The 26,402-nt window shown below is 53.1% G+C and overlaps 2 protein-coding genes across 9 annotated transcripts; one reads left to right on the top strand and one right to left on the bottom strand.

Moving 5' to 3' along the window:
* The first annotated feature begins 3 nt into the window (after positions 1-3).
* Positions 4-18,933, top strand: FAM234A (family with sequence similarity 234 member A). 2 transcript variants are annotated; one of them, XM_065850780.2, is made up of 12 exons: positions 4-79; positions 5,388-5,690; positions 6,785-6,901; positions 7,076-7,264; positions 11,085-11,215; positions 13,470-13,599; positions 14,051-14,189; positions 14,479-14,619; positions 14,946-15,024; positions 15,437-15,589; positions 16,391-16,493; positions 16,650-18,933. In XM_065850780.2, the coding sequence occupies exons 2-12, from the start codon at positions 5,426-5,428 to the stop codon at positions 16,859-16,861; spliced, it is 1,659 nt and encodes a 552-aa protein (XP_065706852.2). In that variant the 5' UTR covers positions 4-79; positions 5,388-5,425; the 3' UTR covers positions 16,862-18,933. The 2 variants fall into 2 exon arrangements, with proteins under 2 accessions (XP_065706852.2, XP_071671343.1); XM_071815242.1 differs by lacking the exon at positions 4-79 and adding an exon at positions 2,828-3,026.
* Positions 18,934-20,145: 1,212 nt separating this feature from the next.
* Positions 20,146-25,581, bottom strand: RGS11 (regulator of G protein signaling 11). Of its 7 annotated transcripts, none has more exons than XM_065850638.2 (17): positions 25,099-25,199; positions 24,401-24,497; positions 24,007-24,057; positions 23,814-23,920; positions 23,652-23,703; positions 23,511-23,569; positions 23,244-23,320; positions 23,054-23,135; positions 22,867-22,935; positions 22,172-22,201; positions 22,037-22,098; positions 21,696-21,809; positions 21,453-21,568; positions 21,044-21,131; positions 20,790-20,928; positions 20,637-20,719; positions 20,146-20,565 (listed from the first exon to the last, which is right to left on the bottom strand). In XM_065850638.2, exons 1-17 carry the CDS (start codon positions 25,159-25,161, stop codon positions 20,439-20,441), a joined length of 1,416 nt encoding a protein of 471 aa, XP_065706710.2. In that variant the 5' UTR covers positions 25,162-25,199; the 3' UTR covers positions 20,146-20,438. The 7 variants fall into 7 exon arrangements, 6 of the variants coding, with proteins under 6 accessions (XP_065706710.2, XP_065706712.2, XP_071671265.1 ...); XM_065850640.2 differs by having other exon boundaries at positions 22,172-22,195; XM_071815164.1 differs by lacking the exon at positions 25,099-25,199 and adding an exon at positions 25,259-25,581 and having other exon boundaries at positions 21,696-21,874; positions 22,037-22,201.
* Positions 25,582-26,402: the final 821 nt, after the last annotated feature.

The following is a 26,402-nucleotide window of genomic DNA, read 5'->3' as shown; positions in this document are numbered from 1 at the left end:
GTCACTGCGTCGAGGCGTCACTTCCGCCAGGGGGCGGTGGGAGACGGAGGCGGAAGTGACGGCGGTGGCGGCGCGCAGGGTGAGTGCGGAGCGGATAGGGGCGGCGGGTGCCGGTGGTGCCGACGGGAGCGAAGCGGCCGCTGGGGGCGGCCGGGCCGGGCTGGGCTGGGCCGGACCGGGCGGGGGGCGCGACGGGCAGCCCCGGGCTCCCCCGGTGGGCTGTGGGGCTGCCTATCGGGGGAGGGAACCGACTCCCGAAGCGTCCCCGGGCGCTGCTGACGGCTCCGACAGGGCGGGCTTGGGATGGAGATGCCGGGAACCAGCCGGTGGGAGCCAACGCGGTAGCTCGGGGCTGGACCGGGGCGGTGAGCCGGCGGATGGGCAGCGGCCGCGCCAAGGCTGGGCCCGCGGCCCTCGGCACTGCCCTCCAGCCGGGCCGGGCAGCAGCGATGCTCTGCACTCCGCGCTGCACCGGCCCCAGCGCTGTCCCTGTGACTGACGGGTTCACCGTCCGCCTCCGGTAGCTCGTGAAGCTGCCCGAAAACAAGAAGCCTGGGAGGGAATTTAATCCCTTTTGCAAAAGCCTGGGCCTTTGCTGAGGTAGCTTGTTGCTCAAATCCTCCGTTTGATCTGAGCTTATTTATCCCGTGTGGTTGGCAGCCTGCGTGGGAGTCCTGGGGAGACGCTTACGCAGCACTTGGAAGTGCAGCTCTGTATTTCAATCAAATCGAAATACACGAAACCCCTCACCTCTGCGGAGCTCAGCACGCAGCCTTCAGCACTCTTCCTGGAGACGGTTCAAATTTGCATTTCTCTTTTCCTCAGTAGGCCAAATCTGCAGGAGTGAATTGGAGCATTTCTTGCAGAAAGAAAAAAAATACTTTAATATGCTAAATTCCGATCTCATTTCCACTCGTTTTTTCCTTATTTTGGAAAGCAAAAATATCTTAGAAGAGGCACAGCCTGCCTGGTGGGGGGGATGGCTCCGTGTGGCTGCAGCCAGCCCTCCCACATGCTGGGGCAGAACTGGGCCCTGTTCGAGCATCTGCCTGTGGAGGCTGGAAGCTGAGAGACTGCAAGACTGGGTGTTGGGTGTGCGGGTGGAATGGTCTCTGTATGAGCTTTCCTCTGTGTACGTGTGTAAGAGAGGAAAAGCAAAATTCAGTTTCTGGGGGAGAAAGGAAGTTTCTCTTGGAGACAGCTGACAAGAACAGCAGCTGCTGGAGGAAAGTGGCTGTTTTGTGCTGTCATAAACCTCACTGGGCTGTGCAGGAATGACCCAGGGGCCAGTGGGGAGCTTGTGACCTGTGGAACAAGTGCTCCGCCTAAAAAAATGTACTTTTTTTTTCTTTTTAATAAACCTATGTGAAATAACACAGTCTCTTCTAAAGGGTTTTCATGCACTGAGATCTCCCCATATCCCCGTTGTGTTAAATGTCCGGCAGTGCGGAGAAGTCGCTGCGCTTTTGGTGCAAGCAGGGGAGCCCCATGGGAGTGTCTCTGATGTGAGGGATTCAAACAACTCGCTAACTCCTTCACCCAGGCTTGACGCAGCAGCTCTGCAGCCCTCGGTGAGCACGAGTGGCTCGGATCCAGCAAAACCGTAAGGTCTGGGCTGACAAATGGCATCTGTTTCTGCTGCTTGGCTGATATTACTGACCTGACCTATAATCAGTTCATGTAGCTTTGCACCTTTAATGCTGCCCTTCATCTTAGAGAGCTTTGCTTTTCCCATCCTTCTCTTGCTCTTCGCTAAACAGATCAAGTTTCTCTAAACAGATCGAGTTTCTCTACTTGAACCCCGACTGTAGTGAAAACTGCCTACAAACGACACGTGTATCACATTGCAGGGTGATATTTGGTTGTGCTTTGGAGGAGTTTCCAGTTCACTTGCTGTGAACTCTCTGTGGCACGAGTTGTGTCTGCGCTGGAGGGTTAAGTGTCGGTTAAGAAGAATCTGGTGTTTTGAACAGACCTGTGTTAATGGGCAAAATAACAAGAGGGAGGGGAGGGGAAAGGACGGCTGTAGCAGCAGAATGTGGGTATTTCTCTGAGCCAGGTACCTGCATTGTCTTTGGCGTGATCTGTTACAACCTGTATCGGTACAAAGGCCGTAAGACTGCGGGCAGGAGCAGAGGTCCCTGGTGTTGGGGGGGATGGGGCAGTTCTCCCTGCCAGCCTGTGGCTGTGACTTTAGGTCAAAAAAGAGTTATGAGCTGCAGATGATTCAGCAAAACTGTAAGCTTGTGCGCACAGTGCAGTCTGAATGTATTTGAAAGGAAAATGTCCTCATTTGGGGGAAATCTTGCGTGTTATTTCCTTGTGGCTGATGTAAGTGGGACGGCAGAAAAGGGAAAAAATGACCCAATAATGCCTTGAGGTTGCAAAAGGTGAATGCCCAGCGGCTTCTCTGCAGTGCTGCGCTGTACATGGATCAAAACTGAACAGTCTGCTCGTGGAAGGCAGCCATGAATGTTACATCTTGTTCAGAGCAAAATTTGGAACCTGTTTTGTCGTTATTGGTTTCAGCTTGGGGCTTGAACAGTTTCTGGCTGACAGAAAGTAAAGCTGTAAGGTGCTTGAAACAAAGAATTACAGAACCAAACCAGCCAGATGCTGTGTTTGGGTTCCTAAAATGGCTGGTTGGCATCTGATTTCAGCATTCTGTGAAAGAAATAAACATGTTGAACATCAAATCTAAGTTATGATATGTTGCTAGAAATTTTCCAGGAAGAGCTGGTGCCTGGTGTGATTACAAATGCTGTGGTTTGGTATTTTACAGGTGGAAAATGAGTTAAACCTTCCGTCGGACTGATACATGGTTTCTGTCCCCAGTTCTCACACACCTAACAGTGTGCGGTTCTCTGTGCTGGGCAGGCAGTTGCAGCTGCCCGATAGTGATGGTGTGTTGGATTTAGCTGTGGCCTGGTGCTAGCCGCTTGCTGCATGAGTTTCACTGGTTTGATTCAGATCAGATCTGTAAATCTTCTCTGCAGCTTTGGGAGGAGAGTCAGTGCCTGGTGAAGGTGAGTTATGCCGAGGAGCTGCGTGTTTGTCCTGAGCGCAGCGTTGTCGCTGTTGGACAGGAGAGCAGGTTTGTTCCTACTGACTCCCACCAGGGACTGCTCTTGGCACCATTTGCTGGGGTGAGCAGCTGTTCCAGCGTGGGGAGCAGTGCAAGTGCACCCCAGCAAGTGAAATTGTGCAAGATGCAGATTCTGGCTGTACTGCCACGCTCCTTGGGCTGTGCAGGTTCAGTTTGGGTCTGTTGTGTGCAATTGCTAGTTATTTCCTTTTCTATTAAGTCTTTTTTCTCCTGGTGAGGCTCCACATCCCCAAGCAGGGAGCCGGTGCTGGCTGTGAGATGTCATGCACGCAGTGTGTGCCAGTCCTGCAGCAGCACAGGGTCCTGTTTCCGTGCAAAGTGCCTGAATGTGTTAAACTTTCCAGCAAATTATTTTGTGTCCTCGACCAGCAGGAGACAAAACGCCGGCTGCTAGACGACAGTAAAATAATCTGAAATGCACACTATCATTTTCTGCTTGTCTTCATTTAAAGCGATGACCAGACTTCTTTGTTGTTCAGAGCTCGGACCATTTCACGCGCTGCCAGCGTGTACTTTGGAAACTGCGGGTGATGGGGTTTTCTGCATTGTGTGAGTCTCTGCCACCAACCTTTGTGGTGGTTGTTCTGGCACCGCCTCTGCGCTGGCAGGGGTGCAAAGGGCATTATTCAAACCCTGAAAGAAAAGATAAAGAATTGCTTTAAAAGCATGGAGGGCTTTTTGGAATCGGTGGCTCCTAGGGTCATTGCTGCAAAAGAGAGGCAATTGCTGGGGCTGTTGGGATAATTACCACTTTTTAAATTGTTCTTATCCCAAACTAGATGACAGTGGTGTGATGTATGGTGAGTCATACAAATAGACCTTCTGTAGAGCATTAAGATGGTGTCCCTTTTGGACTGAGTGGGGAGAAGTCTGGTTTAGATTCATCTCAGGGTGTCTCATAGGTGCTGGAGCACTTGGCTGTACCTTGGGGATTTCCCAGCTCTGTCCTGGGGCTGGAGGGGCTGGTGGGGCTGTGCTGGAGCCTTGTTGCAGCCTGTGCTGTGTACGCTGCTTACTGCAGCCTTCCAGACGATCCACCTCTCCCCATCACTGGAGATGGGCACATAGAGATACAGGAGGGAGCTGCCTCATGGCCAGGGAGGTTGCGTAACCCACTCCTGTGCTGTCCCCATCGCTGAAATGTGAGGTGTCACCAGCCCTGTTGTTGGAGTTGAAAGCCCCAGCCCTCTGTGTTGTGTGTCAGTGCTGAGTTTAAGCTATTTTCTGCTGGGGAAGTAAATCACTCCAGCGGATGATCCAGGCATGGTCATGGAAAATTGGCTCGGTTGTCATGTATATTTGCTCTGATATAACTTTTCATGACGCTGTCATGCAGCTTTTTCCAAGGCCACTGGAATGTGTTGTTCTTTATTTCTTCTGCTATCTTTTTTTAAAGAAGCACTATCAGAGAAACTGTATATAACATTGATTTTTATTGTTGTTGTCAGTAATGAGTTACAGACTTCTGTAACAGGCTAGGGCTTTTTCTATTTTTTTCCCTTTTTATAATAAATTGGCACAAAACCTCTCTGTTATTGTAGCTGTAGCTCAAGATTATGATTTATAGCAGGAAAAACTGAAATAGCAGTTATTAGCTATTCTTCCATTCTGATGAAATCAAGTTTGCTTGAATTTAATGTCAACTTGTGTCTGCTTTTTCCTCTGGGGAGGAAAAGAATCACTCTCTTGCCTTCCATAGGGCTGGGTTGATAAACTGATCAAGTGATTTCTCATCTGAGAAGGTATTGAAGAGGTTGGGTTTGTTCCTGTCCAGGACACACTGGTGTTTATTTCTCTCTCACTTTCCCATGGAAGCTCAACTGCTTGTTACAGTAAGGACCAGCCTTACGTTGGGATATAAAGGTCACAAGTGTTTCCTTTCAGCTCTCCACCCAGGAGTCAGACTGACATACACGGGCAGTGGCAAGAAGACTTTGCAGCAAAAGGAGCTATTGGCATATTTCTTATGGGTGAGACCTACAGAGCAATCGGTCTGTTCTGCAGAGAGGCTGTAGCCGTGTTTGTCCAGCTCTTGCAGAGCCGATTTCTTCCTCTGAAGAAGCAGCAGTGCTGTTCCTGCACCCCACGGTCTCTCCCCCTTGGTCCATATGGGAGACCTCAGTACCACTGGTGTGTTGCACCCAACTGCATGACAAAACGCTGATTTGCTCACCTCCCGTTAAGTGTTTCCATTGTGAATATCAGGTAGTAACAAAATATTTTGATGGCTGTTTTGGATATATTCCAAAATCTATTTTAACCGCTCTTTCCATTGTTCCAGGGGGAGAAGGGTGTCTGAACACCGATGAAGGAGCTGCGATGGATAACAAAGACTCGGAAGCTGAGATCCACCCTCTGAAGACTGAGGACGTAAAAGCTCAAGAGAACCATGAGAACTCTGTGGAGAGAAGGATTATCAGCAAACAGCCATCACAGCTGTCTCAGCTGTCCCGGTGGCGCACCGCCGCCTTCTTCATCTCATTATTTCTGTGTCTGATAATTGTGTTTGCTTTTTCCTTTATCATTCCTTGCCCAGAGAGGCCAGTTTCAGAAAGAACATGGTTCCGAAACTATGACAATGCAGGTGAGCTTGATGTAGCAGAATAAATATTTACCAGCAGTCCTTTTCCTTTACGTGCTGTGAATTTGAATTGTGGAGCTCTACCTGAGCGTGATCTGGAGCCTGCAGGGATGCTGCCCTGGGGAGCCAGAGCTCTGGGTACCTGACCTGGATAAGCAGTGGCCCGTCATAATTGCAGTGGCCTTCCTAGAGGTGTTTACAGGATCTGCTGGAGAAATTAAATGCTGTTCTGAAGTGCTAACAAGGTAGCAGGCTGGCCTCATTTGGAAAAAAAAAAAATTGAGGAAGGTTATCTGGGAATAAATCTCTGTTAAAGTTTGGTCTGTGAAGTGGTCCCTTGAAGTTTGAGATGAGGTTTGGAGACAATTAGGTGTTCTTGCTCTGTCAGTATGACTTTCTAATTTTCTCTGTGGCTAACAGGAAAGGGAGAAGAGGAATTGCATCTTTTTTTTTTCTTTTTTTTCTTTTTTTTTTTTTTTAGATAAATTGCACAAATTTATGTTGCTTTAGTTGGCTCCTTGGCCTGAGTACTGCTCCCTGGTGGCTCCACATTCGCTTCTGTGAAAGCTTTTCTGTATTATGTGTGGTGAGTGTGTGCTGCTCATGCTGTAAAGACAGCGATAGCGCTCACCCACGAGGACTGAGCTTTGTGTGTTAGTGCAGAAATCGCAAGTTCTGCTCCCCTGAGCTGAAGAAAGCTGCTTTTAGCTGAGAGTGAGAAAGATGGAATATCTGGGGCTGGGTTTTGAGGGGTTTGTTTGTTTGTTTGTTAATATATTTCGGGAATGGCATCCCCTCACCAGGACCAGAGTTGTTCTTTGTTTAGCGTAGTTCTAATTTTGGTTGTTTGGCTATAAAAAAAAGAGGCAAATCCTCTAGGGGTTAGCAAACTTTAAAAATCCTTTGGCACTAACTTCCAGTCCTTGGTAGTCATGTGGATGGCTTTTTTTCAATACAAAAGCCGATTTGTCTTGATGTTGCACTGTCAGGGATGGAGGCAGTGAGTGGGTCTCTAGGAATTTGTGTTTTGCTCCAGCCAGCTGTGCTGGGGGTTGAGACAATCCCCACCAGCACCTGCAATGGCGTTTCTTTTACAGCGGCCTACCAGTTTCTTGCTATAGAAGATGTGGACGAAGACAAAGTGCAAGATGTCATCTTTGCTTTCAAAGCCAGCAACAGCAGCAGCAGCTTCAACAGATCCTGTTTGGATGAAGGTAGGTGGTTCAGAAACAGAAAACCTTGTAGTAAAAGGGCTGTTATTTTTCTTTTAGTTGTAGTTAGAGGCTACCATGAGACTGGGAGAGAAAACCCAGTTAGCGCAGTGGGGAGCTGGATGAACAGCAAAGGTGGGTGTAGGCAGCGCTCCCTCTGACATCTCTTCCCCTCAGGTCTGCCTTCTCCCTGTGCCTTCATCGCCGCCGTGTCTGGCACGAACGGCCGAGCGCTCTGGGAACATCCTGCTGCCGAGGAGGTCGAGTGGCTGCAGTGCGGCATCCAGCAGCTCGGGGGGAGTGAGGCCCCGGGTTGCCTGGTCGTGGGGAAGCCGGTGTCTCTTACAGCAGTCGACCTGCGGACAGGTGAGTGGCGAGCAGAACGCTGCTGCCATAACTGATGGGAGACATGCCACTTGCTTTCCTCACCTGGTGGCCTTCAGACCTCGCAGCCTGTGGCTGTCAGCATGACATGACTTGCTGGTACATGAACAATGGCCACAAGGTGTTCATTATCTCAAAACCCTTGCCAGAGCAATGCCCTGGGCTGTTGAGAAGCGACTGTTCTCTCAGCCGCTGTGTTCCAAAGGCTGGACTCTGTTGTGGTGGTTTGTGCCAGCCACTGTAATGTAAGACCAACTTTTCAACAGCTTTTGAAACAGGAGAAGCAGTCACTAGCTGTGAATGTTACCTTATGCTCTCAGGGGTTGGACACGAACCCGCAGTGTTTCTCAGGTGTTTGTGTGTGAATACTAAGAGTACCTGCAGTGGCAAGAGGAGTGGGAGTTTTAGGCATTTATGATTTTAAAGTCGTCAAGGAGAGCACTTATCCTAAGTACTCACCAGTCAGTTTCAGCAGTCCAGGGTTTTGCCCGGCTCCTCTGGAAAGTGTTCTTCATTTCTGGAGAAATTCATCATCTTCTTGCCTAACATGGGGTGAGGGTAGAGAGTGCCAGTACTTCTCTAGGGACAGGGCACTGACCTTCTATTGCACCGTGAACCTTCCTTGCTGAGGAAGCCTGAAATACCTCCATTTTGGAGGTCTCCATTTCCAAGGATATAAACAATCCATATTCCTCCTTGGGAACATGCTTCAGGTGCCATCCTCTGTATCTGGTATTGAACCCCTCACACCCTGTTTTCTGAAAACTGGGAGAGAGAAATAGCAAGAGGTATAGCTCCAAGGAATCTGAAGAAAATCTAGTGTAGCTTTTGATTTCCACTGCAGATGGAAGTGTAGACACACACAGAGCTGGAAAGCTTCTGTACCAACTGAGATATCTTAGCACTGTTTCCCTCATCAGTAGGCTTTAACATGGGTTATTTATAGACTATTAATGAAGCAGTTGCTTTCAGGGCAAAGTGTAGAATGGCGGCTGCTGAGCCAAAGGCATAAAAAAATAGCATAAACATGGAGAGAAGGAACCAGGCGAAGCCACAGGTCACAGCAGCCATACAGTAAAGAAAACATTCCATAGATAAAGGAAAAGCAAAATATGAAAAATTGCTTCAGATAGACAAGTGAATAACTCAGAAGTTGGCATACTTGATACCTTTTTGTTAATACAATAGGTTAAAAGGGTATTCTTAGCACATTGGACTTTTACTGGAGAATAGGAAGACAGCTCAGAATAAAATGTATTTAAATAGGCTAAATGTATTTAAAGAAGCAAAATCTGACTTACATCACATTGTGCTAAAAAAAGTAGTCAGAAAAATCTTTAGCTGTTAATGATTCATCGTGGCGGAGGATTGGTGAGATTCCAGGGCTCTTGGGCTGCTGAACCTCTGTCCATAGGAAGATTGAAGGAGGGGTAGGCAGATTATCATCTGAAAGTGTCTGATGTGATTTTGATCTTTAAATGCTGATAAAGTTAGTGCTTTTCTCTCAGTTCGAATTGGGTTAAGTCTTGCTTTCTTCATTGCCAGAATAAGTGACCTGAGCAAACAAGAAGGAAAGTGCAGGATTGCGTCTTCTGTTTGTGTGGGACATCCAGCATTCCTGCATGCTTATCTTACAAGCAAACTGGGACACAAGAGCTTAAGATTAGCTGTTCCAGGTCAAAGCAAACGTCTGTGTAGCTTTGTATTCCCTCTCTACCAGGGCCAGAAGCAGTCTTGGGCAGGAGGACAGGAGTGTTTTGTTACACCTTTTCAGCTTATCCAGCAGTGCTGATCTCCTAAGAGATGTGGCAGAAAGGGGACCACAATGACCAGATGTATGAAACTGTTTCTGTGTAAGAAATCACTAAATAAACCAGAACTGCAACCTGGAGAATGTGTAACAGGGAGGAAAGCCTATAAAATTATCAGTGATAAGTAGAGGAACAGGGAATTATGATTTCCTGTTGCAGTTCTTCATTGCTCTGCGGTTCATCTATCAAGTGATAGGTTCAGAAGAACCAAAAGTGGATCCATTGGGATGCAAGGAGCTTACAAGTGTTTAGTAAACAAGTGGGCATGGGCATGGGCATGGGAGAGGGGTCTGACGCTGTGGTAGGAAGACTTGCCTGGAGCTCTGGTGGACAGTGCAGCCTTTGGCTGTGTCTGCCCCTCATCAGCCTGAAGCCAACCATCCTGCTCTGTGCCCTCTGGGGCTGCTTGAAGTGAGAGCTAAACTCTCTTGTCTGAGTCCTACTTTTATAATTCTTTCTGGACCAAAAAAAACCCCAACCCTTTCACCCAGGTTAGATTTGCTGTCGAGGCACTTGTCTAATTTCCATCTTGGCTTCTGTTGCCGTGCTTCTTTGTGGCCTCAGGCTCTGAGGCGGCACTGTAACACTCCAGATGTCGGACAGGATAGTCCCATCTCCTGTTGATGGAGCAGGATGGGACTGCATTCGCAGTTCATGCTCTTTGGGGGCTCCGTTAGAGCATGAAATCTTCTCAAGTCCTTTGTGTTGAATCCATCTCACTGTTATGTGTTTCTATCAAGTCGGACTGCTCTTTTACGAGTAAAATACTCCCTCCAAAATTATATCCACTGTCTAACCAGCAAAGAATAGAACCTTAGGTATTGAAATGTGAATTTCATGAGCCTGGTCTTCCTGTTGTAGCTCTGGACTGTGCTGAAGCCAGGATATAGTTATTTAAAACTTAAGTTCTCTCCTTCCTTTGCCTGCTTCTTTTCTTCAGGGTAGGGGGGGTGGGAATTCTTTGCCTTCCCACGATTTCCTAGGGCACTCTTCTTCTTCATGTCTGTTGTCATAGTAACAAATCCAAGTATTTTTTCAGTGTTTCAGTGAGAGCTTTGGAGGAATCCTACTGGAAATACAGCCTGCCTTAAATTATTGTACACAGTGTCAGGTAGTCATTCCTTGGCTTTCAGCACAACTGCCTTCCTGACAAAGAGCAGATGATTACTTCGCATTCCTGAGATGATAACTGCTGTGTGTGATACTGTTTAAAGGGAAGGGTAAGCATTTCCCCTCTGAGAACCTAGTTAGTCACGTAAGTCTTCCTTAAAAAGAGGTCTCAGTGGCCTCCCCCTCGAAATTCCACTGCAAATTCCACTGGGCTGTGACTGGAAAGTGGCCAGCAGCCCTGGGCAGAGCCACTCAGCTGGCCTGGAGCTGTTGAAGAGAAACACCCCCCTCACACACGCTGTCTTTTAAAAACCAAAGCTTTTCCACCTGTTTACAGACAAGTTAGAACGTGCTGTGTATGTTCTTCAAACAAGGGAGAGCTGGATGTGAGCTGAGTTGTGGCTGGTTGCCTCAGCGTGGAACATCTGCAGGGGGCAAGCTGCAGCAGAAAAGGTTCTGTTGGGAGTAGCTGTAATGCTGTGGTCAGAATTCAGCTGCTTTATGGTCTTTAAATGTCTGTGCAGATGGAAGTACACAGCAACAAGGCTTTAGGTCACAGAAAAGGATTTTCCATGTGATGAGCATGCTGGGAAGCTTGTTAACATAAGGCAGAAGAAAAGCCATTCTCTGTGCCCGGGGTGTTGGGCTGCATTTGTGCAGGCAGCTAGAATTACTTTCCACTATAGGTTGAAACTGGATGCTGGGACTCATTTGAAATGTAGAAATGCAATGAAATCCCCATGATGAGCATAAATGTGACTGGTTTGCGGTGCTAATGGGCTGTAAATGGCTGGCTGGTGCAAAGTACTTCAAAGAGCAGGAGTCTTAAAAGCCTTTCAACCTAAAGTGTGTTTTAGTGTTTCCCAATAACTGTCTTGTAGGGGGGATTCAGTGGAGACAGCCCAGTGACTTCGGAGCGAATTACACTGTGCTGAGTCCCGTGTCAGTGATCCCAGATGTGGATAGTGATGGAGTTCAGGACCTGATAATCTTTATTGCTACAGGAGATAAGGTATGTCACTCTGGAGCTGTGATAAACGCAGTGGCCAGACCACAGGGCATAGCAGGAATGTTATTTATTTCCATCTTGTCTTCTAAGAGGAAGTGTCCAGGGGCCTCTGGTACCTGTGGGTTTGGAGCAGGTTCTTTCCCACCCTGCAGAGATGTACTCCCAAATCAATGCAAGTGTTTTATGATCAAAAAAAAAGAAAAGAGCTGGCCAGGAATCCCTCCCCCTTTTCAGTCTGCGCTCCTCGCTGTGTGTGGGGTGAGCCCGGGCAAGATGAGCGTGCAGTTTTCTGGGATGCTGCTCAGGGAAGTGGCAGTGAGCAAACCCTGACAGGTTTGGCTCTTAGATGAACGCAGGGCTGACAGCCAGCGCGTGTGTACCACCACTGCCCTTTCTGATACCTGCGTGTCGCTGCCTGTGCTCTGCACAGCTCTCTTCCTGGTCACTGCACTGGCTAATTCGGACTTGGGTTCATTTAGTGAAATACCTGCTAGCTGTGTTATCTCCATCCCAATATTGCTTTTGCCATTTCTTAGAGGGGGAAAGTCATGTAACTAAAAGTGTTTTTCTACTCAAACATCTGCATCCATGATTGAGCGGTACAGCATCATCTGCACACGCGGTCTGTCTGTTTTAAGCGTATACAAGTTCTGGTTCCCTTCAAGCCTGCTGGGAGGAGTGGGAGCCCCATGTCCTTGTACCAGAGTCCCCCATAAACAAATAGAGTTTTGCTGTCCGAGGCGTTGTTGTTACCAGAGTCATCAGGAATTCTATCCTCTCTGCCTACGTTTCTCTTGTGTTTTCTTTCCTCCCTGCTTTTGCTATCCCAGTTATCTCAAGACTTTTTTTTAATCTTAGCAGGCCAAGAAATGTTTGAATGTAGTCTCTGTTCTGCAAGACTGCCTTTTGATTTGTTTTCCATTTCACCTCTCTAGCTATCTTGGTATGAAATCCCTTCCTCCCTCCGGACTTGGCAAGCACTCTGTCAACTGAAGTAAAAATATGTTCTTTTTTAAGAAATCACACAAAATGTAGAGAGCTTGAGTGGAGCTCTGCAGCTTAGAAAAACACAGTCTTATTGGAAGGGAGAATCAGAGCTTAAATAAATTAGCTTTGTAGCTAACAAGAGCTAAAGTTGAATGTTAAATATACTGCTGTATCCTGAAATGTCAGAGCTTTGAGCTGTCAGTGGGGAAGGGTCGGTGGGGGGGGGCTTCATGTGGCAGCTCTTTCTGGGAGTCTTATTGACCTCTGCCTGCTGCAATCTCCAGCACAAACACGCCTGGGAAAACGTGCCGTTTGTCAGGCTAATCTCCTGTAGCGGCGCAAAGAGGCATTGAGCAGTGCAGCCAGTGAGGGGATGTGAGTTCTTACTTGCTGTGTGACACCTTGAGCTGTGCCTGTCCTGGGGCAGCTGCTGAACCAGTGCTTGCAAGTATAGGTGAAGCTGATCTACAAGAGCTGGTATGTGTCTCCTCCCAGTGCAGGAGGCTGGGAACAGCTGGTGGATGCATTGCTTTCCCTCTCCAGCTGTGTTCTTCGTTCTCCCCAGCAAACTCTATCCCTTATTCACCTGTCAGGCTCTCCAGATTCAGTTTGGGAGCAGCAGGTTTCCTTCTCTTTCCCAGGCCCTCCCTCGCAAGGAAGAGGGAAGGGTTCCTGCCTGACTCAGCATCTCTGATGGATGCTGTTTCTCTCAGTCTGGTGTTTCTCTTTTCCCTAGTGTGCATTGCTCTCCCTAGACCATGACTGTTGCCCAGATGTTTGAATCTGATCCTGATTTTAGCCTTCATTCTCCTGGGGGAAGTGTTTTTAGTGGATTCTGTTACTCTGAGCAAAGAATATAAAGAAACCCGTCAGCTCTTTTATCCCCTCGGACTTCTGTCAACCATAGGAGGAGTAGATTAGGGCACTTAAAATATTTATCAGAGCTCCTGCTTGAAGACAAGTTTCCCCTGTGACCATATACTGCTTTGTTTCTGTCTCTGGGTCCTCTCCAGTAAAACCTCAGGGCAAGTGGCTGTGTTGGAAGTGGTTTTCAAACTTTCAAAGGTATTCACAGCAGAGGGATCATCTAACTCATGCCAGCACCTCCAAAAGCAGGGAGAGACTGTTCACCTGAATTATGTTGTTCCCATTCAGCTGCTGTTCCCTACCAACTGCTCACAATTTTTGGGAAACATTTGAGTTGTTACAGTAACAATGTGATACTGCTTTAATGTTATTTTTATTTTTTTTTAATTCCTTCCCTGCATAGATTAAGAGCTTCATCCATTCAGGAAAAAGTGGCAAACAGATTGGCTCTGCTGGAAGCCTGGACGTGGCTGGGAAAGCTCGCTACATCAGGCTGAACCTGGACCCCTCCTCCTACTTCCTTTTCTATACAGGTACAGTTCTGTTTGTGAATTCACTCTGAAAGAGTGATGATAACTGTGAAATCAGGATTGCTGCACAGTTGTCTGAAATAATCTTTTGCATTCTTAAAAGCTTTCTAGTGCTTTCATCTAGCAAAAGAGCTATTCAAGGCCCAGAGAAGGGGGGGCTTCAGCTTAAACTAAGGTGTGTCACATACTGTAGTAATTTTATTTGAAAAATGTTGAGAATGTAAGGTTTAAGTAGTCATTTATAGCAAATGATTATTGTGGAACACTTGGATTATGAACAGATGAGATGTTAAAAGCATTCAAAAGCAGGCTTGAGTCTCAAAATACCACTACAACTCTATGACGCAATACCTAAAAATATATTTTATCTATCAGATTTGGAAAATTGTAGAGTTCAGAGCAAGGGCAGAATAACTTATGTCCCTCATTCTTGCTTTGTTTTCTTTTTCCACAGAAAACTCTCTCTCTGCCTATTCCCTAAAAGATCTCTACACTGCAGCAACTGGGATGGAAATTAACCTTCCCGGCCTTGAGCAAGATCCTCAGTGGGAGAAGAACATTGACCGCAGCACACACCGCTTACCCCTCCTCAGGTGCGACATTGTGTCTTGGTGGCTGGTGGAGCCAAGGGTGCTTGTGTTCCTGACAGAATGGCCTCCTGGGGCTTTGTCCTTTCCTGGCTATATGGGTTTTGGACTAGGAGCACATCCAAAGCTTGGGGAGAGGGCTGGCGTTGATGGCCTGATCAGGGTTTCACAGGGAAGGAGGAAAAGCAGGCCAGGGTTTCCCACTTGCGTTTACTGTGCAGGGAAGCAAACTGACACCCCACAATAAAACCATCTGTGGTGTAGAAATCGTAATGATTTCTCTGTCCTTGTTCAGCTTCAGAGACATTCGTTACCTGTCAAAAATTCCTGGACGATCACGGGAGAACATCTTGGTTGTAAACTCGGAGATGGCAACGCTGATCAATGCACAAAATCTTCAGACTTTGTGGACCCTCAACGTGTCCCGTGTTGTGAGGTAGTGTTACCACTGTGGGTTGGAAGTGGCATTTCCAGGTTCTCAGCAACACTGGTGTCCTGGCAGATGCTGGGTTTTTTTGTTTCATTTGAAGCACACACAGGACCCTACTCCGTGGTCATATCTGGATCGTGCTTACTTCATTGTGCCTCCTCTGTGGAGCCCAAGGCTTTGATTCTCCATTCTGAGCCTGCTGTGATGTGGCTGTCCCAGGACTGGGCTCAGAGTTGGGAGCTGTGAGAGGAGAGAAGCTGCTCTGAAAGAACAGGGTATGCCCAAGCCATCAGGGTGTGCTATGATCTGTGTTGTCTCTTTCTCTCCCTTAGTGAGCCGCTGCTCAGTTACTACAAACCCGATGTTCTTGCTATTGTCCTGGAGAGTGAAATCGGACCCAACAGGAAGAAGGTTTGGAATCTCTTCCTTTTAACTTCCTTTCTCTCTGTGTGTCTCAGCTCAAGCTGGCATTGAGTTGAGGACAGTTGGTAGGATGTGTTCCCTCTGGCTGATTTTAGGAAGCTTTAGGCTGGGAAAGGATCTCTTTCAACAGGTTCTTGAAGCAGCTCAGGCACTTTAATTCTCTTCTCAGCAAGAGACTTCAATGACAGAGCTTTGAACTCCTTGAAATAGCTGAAAAACTTGTGACTTTAATGCGACCTGCCCCAGTTCTCACAGCTCTGTGATGCTCAACTACTCATCTTCCCATGTGTCCAATACTTGTTCCCGTAGCCAGTGTGGGGTAGAGACAGCTGACTCGGCTTCTCTCTCATGGCTTGTCAGAGCTCTTTGGTGTGAGTTCCTTTTCTCTCTTCTCTGCCAGGTTATGATTGTTGAGAGTGGATCTGGAGCAGTCCAGTGGGACCTGAAGCTGAACTCTAGAGCTGAGAGCCCTGGGCCAGCCACACTTTATACTGCTGATCACCGCTCCACCTTCCTCATCTGGGGTGACTACCAGGTGCCAGGAAATGAAACAGTGAGTAGTGCTGCAGGATGGTTGCTGTTCTCCAGACTTTAGGCCAGAACTGGGTGGAGCTACCCCCTTCTCCCAGTGTTCACATTCACTGTCTGTGCTACTACTGCTGCAGCCTCCTGCACTGACTGTCCATAGCAGGGTCGCTGCTAGCAGCTGGTAGTGGCACCAGCAGTTTTTGTCACCCTTGGCCTGTCTATGTAGAGAAAAGGGACTTAGTTGATCTGTGAGCAGAGTCACTGGCTTTCCCAGAGCCCTGCCGTGGTGTGGTGCTGCAGGAGAGATTGCTGGCCTGGTACCTCTGAAGTTGCTGCTGTTTGACCAGGTGCCTCCTGCAGCATTAGTGCACACAGACACCTCCCGTGAACACGTGGATATCTCTGTGCCGAGGCGGCTCTGGCAGCCTCGATGTGCAGCTCAGCTGTGGAACCAAGCCAGCTGGGGCAGTGGCTGGCAGCGTGAGTGACAGGTTGTGACTTGGAGGGAGCCTGAGTACCAGCCGAGATTTCTGTGCTCCCCTCGCTAACTCTGCCAGCCCTAGGATGAAGATCTGTCTCCTGCCTGTAGCAGACAGGCCTGCTGTTCACAGGGAGCTTGGGGTGGGGAGGAGAACACCAGCACTGGGAGGCAAGCAAAATCCCAGCACTAATACTAGTAGCATCAGGCAGGATGAGCTGGGCAGATATGGATGAGTACCTGGCTGGATGTGTTCTGTCGAGCATGAGTAGTAACTGAGCCTGGTGCTGGTGTTGTCTCTGGGATAACATGTGAGTCCATGTCCTGATAGTGTCCTGTTGGTTGCAGAGATCCAGAGCTCCTCTCCAGAAGTTGTATCTTTTCCACCCTTCCTACACTAACGTCCTGTTGGAGCTCCGCAATAGCACAGACCAAATAATTGCATTCAATGGTAAGCCCTCTCTTTCCAGCCCACCAGCGAGGAGGTGCAGGAGGACACTGGACTTCTGGTACCTGCTGGATTTGGTGGGTGTGTGGTGTTGGGTCTGGTAGCCAGTCTGAACACAGAGACCTTAGGCTGCGCTGTTCCCTCTGCTCTGTGTTCCAGCCGCGCTGTTCGAGCGGAGCCGTCACGCCTGCTACGTGCTGCTGAGGGGGCCCCAGCCCAGCGAGGAGCTGGGATTGGTGTCTCTGATGAAGCGTAAGCTGAAGGAGGATGTCTCCGAGAGCAGGGTGATCTGGCTGAACCAGGTGGCTGTGGACAGTGAGCAGTATGTCCGGGACCGCCTCTACAGGATGCGATTCCACAGCCGAGCATGAGCTTGCCGAGGTAGCGGGAGAGGCTGCCCCGGCCCAGGCATCTCCAGGCTGCCTCTCCTCTGCCACTGTGCTCTTGGCAAACCCAGATCATGGATTCAAACGGGAAGCTGCCTTTCTCGATCCACAGACCAAAGTGTTGCTGGTGGGGAAGCACTCCCAGTGTCTGGGGATGCCTGGGCTGTGGGGGCAGCTGCTGGGGAGTCTGTCCACAGAGCTGGTGGGACTTCAGTGCTTGGCCACCACTGAAGTGTCATCAGCTCAGGGAGGAGGGCTTTCCCCTTGATCCTCTTTTGTCTGCAGAATGGTGCTGACTCAGCTTGTGTCTGGAGGAAAACACACACTTGCTGGGGATGCTGGCACTGGTTATTTCTTGGGTGCTTGCCTGAGAAGTGGAGCTTTGACGTGTGGTGTTAGATTTCCTTTGAGTCAGCTCTCCTGGCTGTGGGAGAGTTGCTTGTCTGTGCATTGATTTGCAATCACCCTCTTCTGGATCTAGGCCTCTGCTTCGGTAGGCATGGGGTGTGCATAGAGATGGACCCTCGCCACAGCTGATGGTGTGGCTGAGCGTCACTTGGGCCAGCAGAGCACAGGTTCAAGTGTCATTCTACTTTAAAAATGGCCTTTTTTTCCTAAGAACAGCCCCTTGTACCCCACTCTGCAGTCACAAGCCCACCTGTGTCTGTCTCTCCTGCTTCGTTTGCAGCCAGGCTGTGCAGCCTCGGTGACACAGAAATGGAGCTGGTCTCCCTCCTGCTTTGAGCATCAATGTTCCTCCCTGGCTCCAATCTGATTACAGGTGATATGAAAACCACCCTGAGCCCAGGCAGGCTGGTCCCTGCTGGTATGGTCATCACCTCTCCTGCTGGTTTTGAGGTGCCAGAGGATCTAGGATATTTTTTCAGAGTAGAATTGCACTTTAACCTTGCCACTCCGGGAAGCACTGTACCTGAGTGGCAATGCCAGCTGCCCTGCAAATACTCATTCAGCTCTTGAGTTTTGCAGTGCTGGAGGCGGCTTGGCCAGTGCCTCCCTCCATTGGCTAGTCTTAGCTCGGGATATGTGCAGAAATACTGTAGGATGAGAAACTTATGCAGGGTTGTGTAGGGTTGGACACTGGTTCTTCTCTTGTGACAACAGCTCAGTGCCCTGCCTGGGCTCTTACCTCCTGCTCCCGGCTGGCCCGGTTCTTGCCTCAAGGGTGCCCTGGCTCCCCCTGCCCTGTGACCCAGAGCTGGGGCGGTCACTGTGCAGGACAAGAGCTGCTGGCCTGGGCAGAGCTGCGCTGCTGACAGAGCGCAGTCCTGGGGCCTCTGGGCAGAGCAGGAGGCAGGGATGCTCCCAGGAGCGCACCCCACGACCCCCAAAGCAGCCTGGACTCAAAACAGTGGGTTCTCCCCCTGTTCCCCTCTTTCCAAGCTGTTTTCTGGGACTGCAGGGAGGCTCCCTGGTGTGTCTCCCAGCTTGGGTTGCCTCTTGCTCAGCACGATGAAGACCTGAAGCCAGGCAGCCCCGCAAGCCAAGCTGTGCCAGCGTTGCAGGGGTCCCGGGCAGGTTGTATCCCACTGAAATGCCCTGGCAGGAGGCAAGGTGCCCGGGCCATGTTCTCGGCGCAGTCCCAGCATCTCGGCTCTCTCCCTCCTCCAATCACTACCCAGTCCTGACCTTTCCCGTAGGCACACTGAGCGTTCCTTCAGGATTTTTGGCTTTGGGGTCTTATCTGGCTTTAAGTTGTGCATTAATGTTTCCAGACACTTTGAAAATGCAGATTTCCCTGTGGCAGCTCAATGAAATGCATCAGTGCCAAACCAGCACCTTCTTAACAAAACAAGTCCTTTTTCCAGCTTATTTTCCTGTGTAATTGTTCTTTTGCAGTATTTAATAATTGACTTTGTGCCTTGACTCAGTAACTCAGATGGGTGATGATGGCATATATCACTGTGTTATGTATTAGTGTGTTTTTTAACACTAAGACAGTTTGGTTTGATTCTTTTAACTTACTGCAAATTGTGCCCTGTAGGACTTGGTCTAAACCGGAATGGTTTCAATAAATCCTCTTTTGCATTGTTTGTAAATGGTGCCCTGCGTTTGTTTTTGCAGCTGAGGTTATGCAAGACTTTGGGATTTTTTGGCAGCCCTTGGCATGGCTTCCCAAAGGCAGAAACCCCCTTTTTTGGGAGGGATCCAGGTGTCGTGGTGATGCTTTGATGGCTGAGCTGGATGTGGCTCTACCCTGAGGCGCTGCCTGCTGTCCTGTCCCATGATGGACCAGGAGAAGAGCATGTGGAGGAGGGTGGAGTGAGATAACCAAGCCAGGCCAGCCCGCCCCTGCCCCCCGCCAGGGCTCCGTGACCTGGTTTTACACCCCAGATTCCTACTGCAGCCCATCAGCATGAAAATCTCACTCTGGGGCTTGGATTTGGATCAGGCTGGAGGGAGCTGCGTGGCAGGCGCTGTCTCCTGGAGCGTGGGACCATCTGTCACTGCCTGGTGGCTGCCAGCACCGAGGTCCAAAGCTCCATCCTGTGACCGAGGCTCCTGCAGCGTCCCCTGCCCCAAGGCCGCCCTGTCTGACCCAGCACCGAGCTGAGAAATCCCCCACACTCTGTGTTGAGGGTCCCCAGTTTTGCGACAGGGATGGATGCTGTGGTTCTGACCATCCCACGTGTCCCTGATGTTTGTTGGCCAGGGTGCAGTATGGCACCACTTGGTCCTTCATGGGCTGGGGACATCCCCAACCTGCTGTGCTGCATGGGTCCCTGGGTGCACGGGGGGTGGGCATGCTGGCAGGCAGCAGCCACCTCTCCTTTATATAAGCACCAGTGTTAATCCCCTGCAGCTGGGGCTCAGCTCTGGGGAACAGAATAATCCTGCTGCCAGATCCTCAGCCTCTGCTCAGATTAACAGGCTCTGGGCACGGAGGGGGCTCAGCGCCAGCCCTGCTCCCTGCATTCCCTTGCCAGTCCAGCTTCGCTGCCCTGTGTCACCTCTGGCCCCACTCAAACAGCCTTTTTGTCCTCCCTGGAGGCTCTATGTGGGTGCTGCAGCTGGGTATGCCAATGGGGTCTAGTTTTGCCCCTTGGAACAAGCAGAACTGTGTGTGGTGGCCGTGTCATGGGCACACGTGCCTGGAGGAGCTGGTCCCCCTGCCTGGGTGCTGCAGGCAAGGGCAGGGCTGGCTGTCAGCCCAGGAGACACAAGTCCAGCTGGGAGGGGTGGCCACCACCATGTGCGCCCTCCACCCCTGTCCGTGGTGACCCTCCCCGAAAACCACGGGAGCCACAGTGTTTCCCCATGGGGGCTTTATTGTCCCCATGGCTTGTGCCTGGGGAGGCAGGAGGAGGAGGTGACCGTGCACCAGGCTGGCTGGGTGCTGGCTCCCTGAGGAGGGTGCAGGGACGTGAGCAGGGTCTGCAGCAGGGCCAGCCTGGCCCAGGGGGCTCCGGGGGGGGTGTATGGCTTCTCTCCTTCAGTGCTACTGCCGGCGGGGTCCTGCAGCGGACCAGGGTGTGCTGTGGGGGGGGGGCTGCAGCCAAGTTGGGGTGCTGTGCCAGGGAGCTCCCATGTCGGTGCGGGGCCCTCAGCTCTCCTCCTCGGGGACGGGAGCAGCTGTGGGGCCCCTGCTCTTCTCCTCGGTGTCGCCCGCGGGCAGGAGCAGGGCCGGGCTGGGGCTGGAGTGCCGTTGCTTGCGCATGAAGGGGAAGACCCTGCGGGCGGAGAGGGGTCAGTGCCAGCAGGGACCAGTCCAGCGTCCTGGGGGTCTGGCCCCTGCACTCACCGCTTCTTGGTCTCTGGAGGGATGACGGCCTCGGCCAGGAGGTTCCTGTAGAGCTCTGACTTGAGGAACCGTGGGTAGGAGTCCTGGGCGAGCAGAGGTGTCAGGCTCCTGCCCAGCCCTTGCCCAGCCCTGCCTAGCCCTGCCCTCACCCACCTTCTTCATCAGCATGTAGATGTGCATCTGGGCGTCATCCATCACGTAGCGGTGGGGCGTCTTGATGCCCTCCAGCGTCCGCTCCATGGTCTTGCTGTCGATGTTCACCCAGCGTGTGGCCCCGGGAGCCAGGAACTGCCTGGGGAGTCACAGCCAGCGGGGAGCACCCGGCCCCATGGTGGGATGTCACACCGTGATGACCTGGTGACCCCAAAGCCTGGCCACCCCCAAATCCTCACCCTGCTGGCACTCACTGGTAGATGGAGTCCACGATCTCGGGGATGCGGGACTGTTCCCCGTAGCGCAGCTCCTCACAAGCCTCCCAGAAGCTCAGGTTCTCAGCTGGGGAGGGGCACACAGCGCTGGGCAACCCCCATGGGCAAGGCCTAAAAGCCATCATGGCTGGGCACATGGCCCAGCAACCCTCCCATCCCGGGATGGAGCCAGCGGGTGTGAGGTGGGGCAGTGGGTCCAGGGGTGCTGGGACAGGTTAGTCAGGGGTGCTGGGATGTCGTGGTGGGTTGGGGGATGCCAGGACAGGGTGATATGTGGGTTTGGTGCCAGGATGGGGCAGTGGATCAGGTAGTACTGGGACAGGTTGGTGGGTCTGGGGGTGCTGGGTGGTAGCAATGGGTCAGGGGGCGCAGAGCTGGGGCTGCTCACCACTGAACTCCTTCTTGAGGAATTCGAGGAGCTGCGCCCGGCCCAGGGGGTCGGTGATGAGTTCGCTGAAGTTGAAGCCCCAGCGCTCCACACGCAGCTTTGTGGGGGTCGGCACCCTGCAGGTGACACTGGTGTTGGGGCTGTCGCTGGGCACCCCAGCGCTGCCTGCACGAGCCTACACACCATCCTGCAGGTTGGGGTACTGGGGGGCCAGGGCCTGGCAGTCCCCGTGTAGACACTTACGTGGGGGCGTTCATTGCCCAGTACATGGTGTCGTCCGTGATCCAGGGGTTACTGGGAAGGCAGCCGGACATGATGGGGTCATGGGGCACATACTGCTCGTTGAACTTGATGTACCTGCCAGGATCAGCGGCTGGAGGCAGGCAGGGCCACCATCCCGCGGCTGCCACCAGCCTCAGCCACTGCAGGGACACAGTGGGGACATGCTTGGGCACTGTGGTGGCCACAGAGCCTCGGCTCTGCTGCCTGCCAAGGGTGATGGCAGCGCAGGTGCGGTGATGCTGGTGCCCCCATCACCCTGACAGGGACCCTGCCCGTGGCCAGGGCAGCCGCTGGCCACTCACCCCTCGAGGCAGATGGAGGACTTCACCCTGGTCCTGGCCATGGCTTTCCTGCAGTACTCGATCTGGGGCCGGCCGTGAGGGAGACATCAGGGGTGCCCGGCAGCCTGTGCCCACCCTGCCCCTCACCCCACTCACCTCCCGCTTGTAGTAATCCATGTTCTTGGTCTGCAAGAGGGGCCAGGTGAGAGCACGACAGGGCCAGGCCACCATGCCCTGCCATCGTCACCCTGGACAAGGACCCTGGCATCCAGTCCCCCTCCCCGTGCCAGCACTCCATAGTCCATCCCTATGGCCTTCAGCCTCATCCCCACACCCCTCCTGGCTCAGCCAGCACAGCCTGTTGGGTGAACCCCGGCATCCCTCCCTCCCCTCCAGCCTGGCACTGGCTCTGGGTCAGTGACACTTACGTGGGCAGAGGACACAGCACACGGTGCAGAGAAGAGAAAGCAGGGAGTTAGTGAGGATGGACTGGGAGGGTTGGGGCTGTGCTAGTGGGGTTAGGACATAGGGAAGGGCACAGCAGTGGCTGTGGGCACCCCAGGGTGCCAGGAGTCCCAGCAGCACATGCACCCTGCAGGGATTTCACGTGCTGGTATGGAGGGGTGGGGAAACTCATGGACCTCACAGCTCAGCCGGGGTGGGAGGATGAGCTTGGACCACAAGGGTGTTAGCAGAGCTGGAGCTGCTCCTCCTCCCCCCAGCAAATGTGGCCACAGCCTGGGGGGAGACAGCCAGGCACCCCCTGGGGCAGTTTGGCACCCTGGCACAGGCAGGAGGCTGTGCCTTGTGCCCACCAGCAGCCCCGGGGGTGCCTGGCCCTCCGCACTCACCAGCTGGACACGGGTGGTTTGGCAGTTCCTGCGCTCGGGGCCCTGCTCCAGCACATTGGGGGCTCCCGGCTGCAACAAGAGCATCATGCTGGGGGCTGGCAGGACCCCTGCACCCCCAGCCCTGCTCCCCAGGCTGGTGCTGCACCCGTCAGCCCAGCATGCCTTGCCCCACCAAACCCATCCTCACCGGGGGCCGGTTGACGAGCCAGTATGCCTGCTCCTGGCAGTCAATGACGATGCGGTCGCCCTTCCGCCGCTGCTTGGCCGCCCTGCCCATGCAAAGGCAGCGGGGAGGCACTGGCACCCTGTCCGCCCACGCCAGCACCATCCCAGTGGTTCCCTGGGGTGCAGCAATGCCGGGCCATGCCCACACTCACCGGAGCTGCTCCCGTGCCTGCATCACCACAAAGTCCCACGTGTGGTTGATTCGCTTGTGCAGGAGGTTGTAGTTGTCCTGGGGAGCAGCAGCAGTGGTGTTACCCCATGAGCACAGCATGACACCCATCCCCTTGCCTGGCTCCAGGTCTGATCACCACTCCCACACAGGCAAAGCCGGTGCCACCTCACACAAAGGTGAACTCCCACTACCGGGTGGGCTGAGACCCCCCCCAATTCATCACAGGTGTGAGGAAGGCACTGCTCACCTTCTCGTGCTCGATCAGGTCACCCTGCTTGCGAATGTTCTTCTTGGCCAGGTAAATGGCTGCAAGAGGAGCGGTGGCACCTCAGGGAGGCCAGGAAGGGACTGCAGCCTGTGACAGTGCCAGCGGCACGGTGGCACCTACCATAGTCCAGCTCTGTGGCCGGCCACTTGGTGCTGGTCCAGAAATAGGGGGTCTGGATGGGGGGAAGGAGAAGTTGAGGTGCAGCACTGTGGGGTGCCATGGTGCCAAGCCAGGGGTGGCCCCAAGACTGCGGCAGTGCCTGTGTTATCAGCAGAGCTGTACCTGGAAACGGTAGGGTGACTCGTCTGCTCTCAGCACCAGGTTGCGAGGGTCTCTGAGGGGGTAGATGTAGCCGTGCTTCACGATGAGGTTGCCGAGGTGCAGTGACTCTGGGTGGGCAAGAGTGGGGGCTGTATGGGGGCTTGGCAGCCCCGGTGTCCCCTGTGGTGTCGGCTGCCTGTGCCAGGGCACTCACCCTCCTCGGAGATGCCATACTTCTGGATGAGCCACTCCACGATGTCATTCCCTGGGGACCAAGGCAGCATTAGTGGGGAGCAACGGGTTCCCCCAGACAGGGCACAGGGAGGTTCTCAGGCTGAGGGACCACAGCACAGTGGGTACTTTGGGGGTCACGCAGGGTGATGGGGACCCTGCCAGGGACGTGCTGAGCCACTCGGCCCAGCAAGCGCCCGCCTCGCTCAGCCAATGCATAATTGATCCCAGCTGCAGCGCTGAGTGCCTGTGGGTGCGGGGAGGCGAGCAGCATGGGGTGCCATGGGGCTGGGTGCAGCACTGGGGCCACCCAGGGAGCACCTGCACACCTCCCCTACCCTGCATGCCTCGTGGGGTGCCCTGCCACGGGGACCCACCTGTCATGGCGTGGGGGATGACTGTGATGAGCAGGCGCTGGTTTCTCATCTTGATGCCCATGTCGGGGTCCTGCATGCTGACAATCATCCGCTCCATCTGCCAGGCAAGTGCCCCCCGTGCTCAGCCCCTCGGCCGGGGCACTGGCCCTGGCACATCTTGGTCCCCCCACCCTGACCCAGATCACCCCGTGCCTTGCCCGGTGACAGCCTGGCACTCTGCAGTCAGGTATCCCCAGGCTGGGGAGCCCCGGTCTTGGGGAGTGAGCTCTGCCGGGGCTGTGGCAGGGCCCTGGGCCAGCGGCAGGGGCTGAGCACGCAGCTCCGGGGTGCTGCCCGTGGATGTCCCCGCGTGGGGCGGTGCCTGGTGGTGGTGGTGAGGATGGGGTGATGCCCACTATCCCACGGTACACAGGTGGAGCTAGTACCCCCTGGCGATCCTGACACCCGCTGCCCGGTCCCCGATGCCCACAGTGCCCCGTGCAGTGCCGGCGCCCGGTCCCCACGGTCCCAGCGCCTGGTCCCTGCGGCACCTTGTCCCCACGGTGCCAGTGCCCGGTCTCCGCGGTCCCAGCACACGGTCCCCTCAGTACCCCGTCCCCACGGTGCCAGTGCCCGGTCCCCGCGGTGCCACCGCCTGTGTCGCCTGCGGTGTCCGGCGCGGTGCCCGTTCCCGCGGGGCCGGGCCGGTGCTGGCTCACCTTGCGCAGACAGGGCATCTGGAGGCGCGGGGGATGCCGGCCGCGGGGGCCGCCGATGGTCATGGCGGGTGCGCGCCCCGAGCCGCGCCGCTCTGCCCGGCCCCGCCCTCGACCGCGCCCCGCCCCGCCCCGCCTCCCCCCGCGACTGCCGCCGACTTACCCGGGAGCCCCGACGGGCACTCCGGTACGCGGTGCCCCCGAGCCCCGGCTCCGGCACCCCTGACTGGCCGTCGCCCTGCCCATGGGCACCACAGACTGGCCCGCTGGTAGCCGGTCCGCCACAGCCCGCGCCGGCTGGGGCCACGGGGCCGCTGGCCGGGTCGGGGAGCACGGGGCTGGCCCAGTCCCCCGGGGGGTTGAGTCGGTGGGCTGCCGGGTGCAGGCGGGGGGTAACCGCAGTGGCTGTTGGAACGGCGTGATGCCGGGTCAATCCCGGGACACCCCCAGGTCAAGCAAAGACCCCCCTGGAGTGTTGCTGGGGTCAACCCCGGGACACCCATGGGAACCCACTGGTATGAGCCTGGTGTCATGCCCAGATGCCCCGGCATGATCCCAGCACAGGTCCCAGCACGGGTCCCAGCTGTGTCCTGAGTCAATCCCAGGACACAGCCGGGACCTGCTGGTATGACTCCTGTGCATGAGGACCCTCCAGCAGAGCAATGTAGGGAATTAAGACCCTCAGTCAAAACCAGCCCTAACAAAAACACATGTTGGTCAAAGAAATGAACACTTCTTGGCTTACCTTTCATTTCCACTTTACTTTGAGGGGTATTTGGTAGTGCCGTCGCTACTGGGAAGCTCAGTTTGTGTTAGCACAAAGCACTGTGCCACAGCCCCAGTGGCAATACAGCAGATCAGCCACACATTGACATGGATTGACATATTTTCCTAACTCCTTTGAGGTTTTTTTCCTTACCAGACCAGAATTAGCAAGAGTTTCTAGTTCTTGCCATTTACCCAACACATGCCAAATGTTGTGCTTAAGGACCTTACCTTCTCCATTTACTACTTACCATATGAAAGTGAGAAGTTGTTACTCTTTCCTATTTAAAAAGGGGAATACATGTTTTGTTCCCTATATTCCATCTCTGGCAATGTCACACAGCCTCACATACCCCCTGGGAGCTGTGGGATCCCAGGGCTGCAGAGGGTTTCAGAAGTTACCAAGCTTTTCTTTCTTCCTCTACCACCAGTTCACGGATGGACGCAAGAGACACACACCTCACCAGCATTTAAAATTGTATCTAGTGGAGCTTAAGTAAATCCTCCCCAGGCATTATTTCTCACTGAGAGACTTAGGTTTA

This window comes from Patagioenas fasciata, chromosome 15 (assembly GCF_037038585.1).
Source record: "Patagioenas fasciata isolate bPatFas1 chromosome 15, bPatFas1.hap1, whole genome shotgun sequence".
Lineage (NCBI taxonomy): Eukaryota > Metazoa > Chordata > Aves > Columbiformes > Columbidae > Patagioenas > Patagioenas fasciata.
The sequence above is the reverse complement of the archived record's forward strand: the minus strand, read 5'-3'. Positions and strand labels throughout refer to the sequence as shown.

Bases quoted from the DNA above. Each gene is read 5' to 3' on its own strand.
- FAM234A (XM_065850780.2), top strand. From the start codon at position 5,426: ATGGATAACAAAGACTCGGAAGCTGAGATCCACCCTCTGAAGACTGAG. The intron at 14,190-14,478 runs GTGCGACATTGT...GTCCTTGTTCAG, and splicing joins CACCGCTTACCCCTCCTCAG to CTTCAGAGACATTCGTTACC. The intron at 15,590-16,390 runs GTGAGTAGTGCT...TGTTGGTTGCAG, and splicing joins AGGTGCCAGGAAATGAAACA to AGATCCAGAGCTCCTCTCCA.
- RGS11 (XM_071815162.1), bottom strand. From the start codon at position 25,161: ATGACCATCGGCGGCCCCCGCGGCCGGCATCCCCCGCGCCTCCAGATG. The intron at 21,875-22,036 runs GTGAGTGGCCAG...GTGTCCCTGCAG, and splicing joins TCCTCCATCTGCCTCGAGGG to TGGCTGAGGCTGGTGGCAGC. The intron at 20,720-20,789 runs GTGGGTGAGGGC...CTGCTCGCCCAG, and splicing joins TCTACATGCTGATGAAGAAG to GACTCCTACCCACGGTTCCT.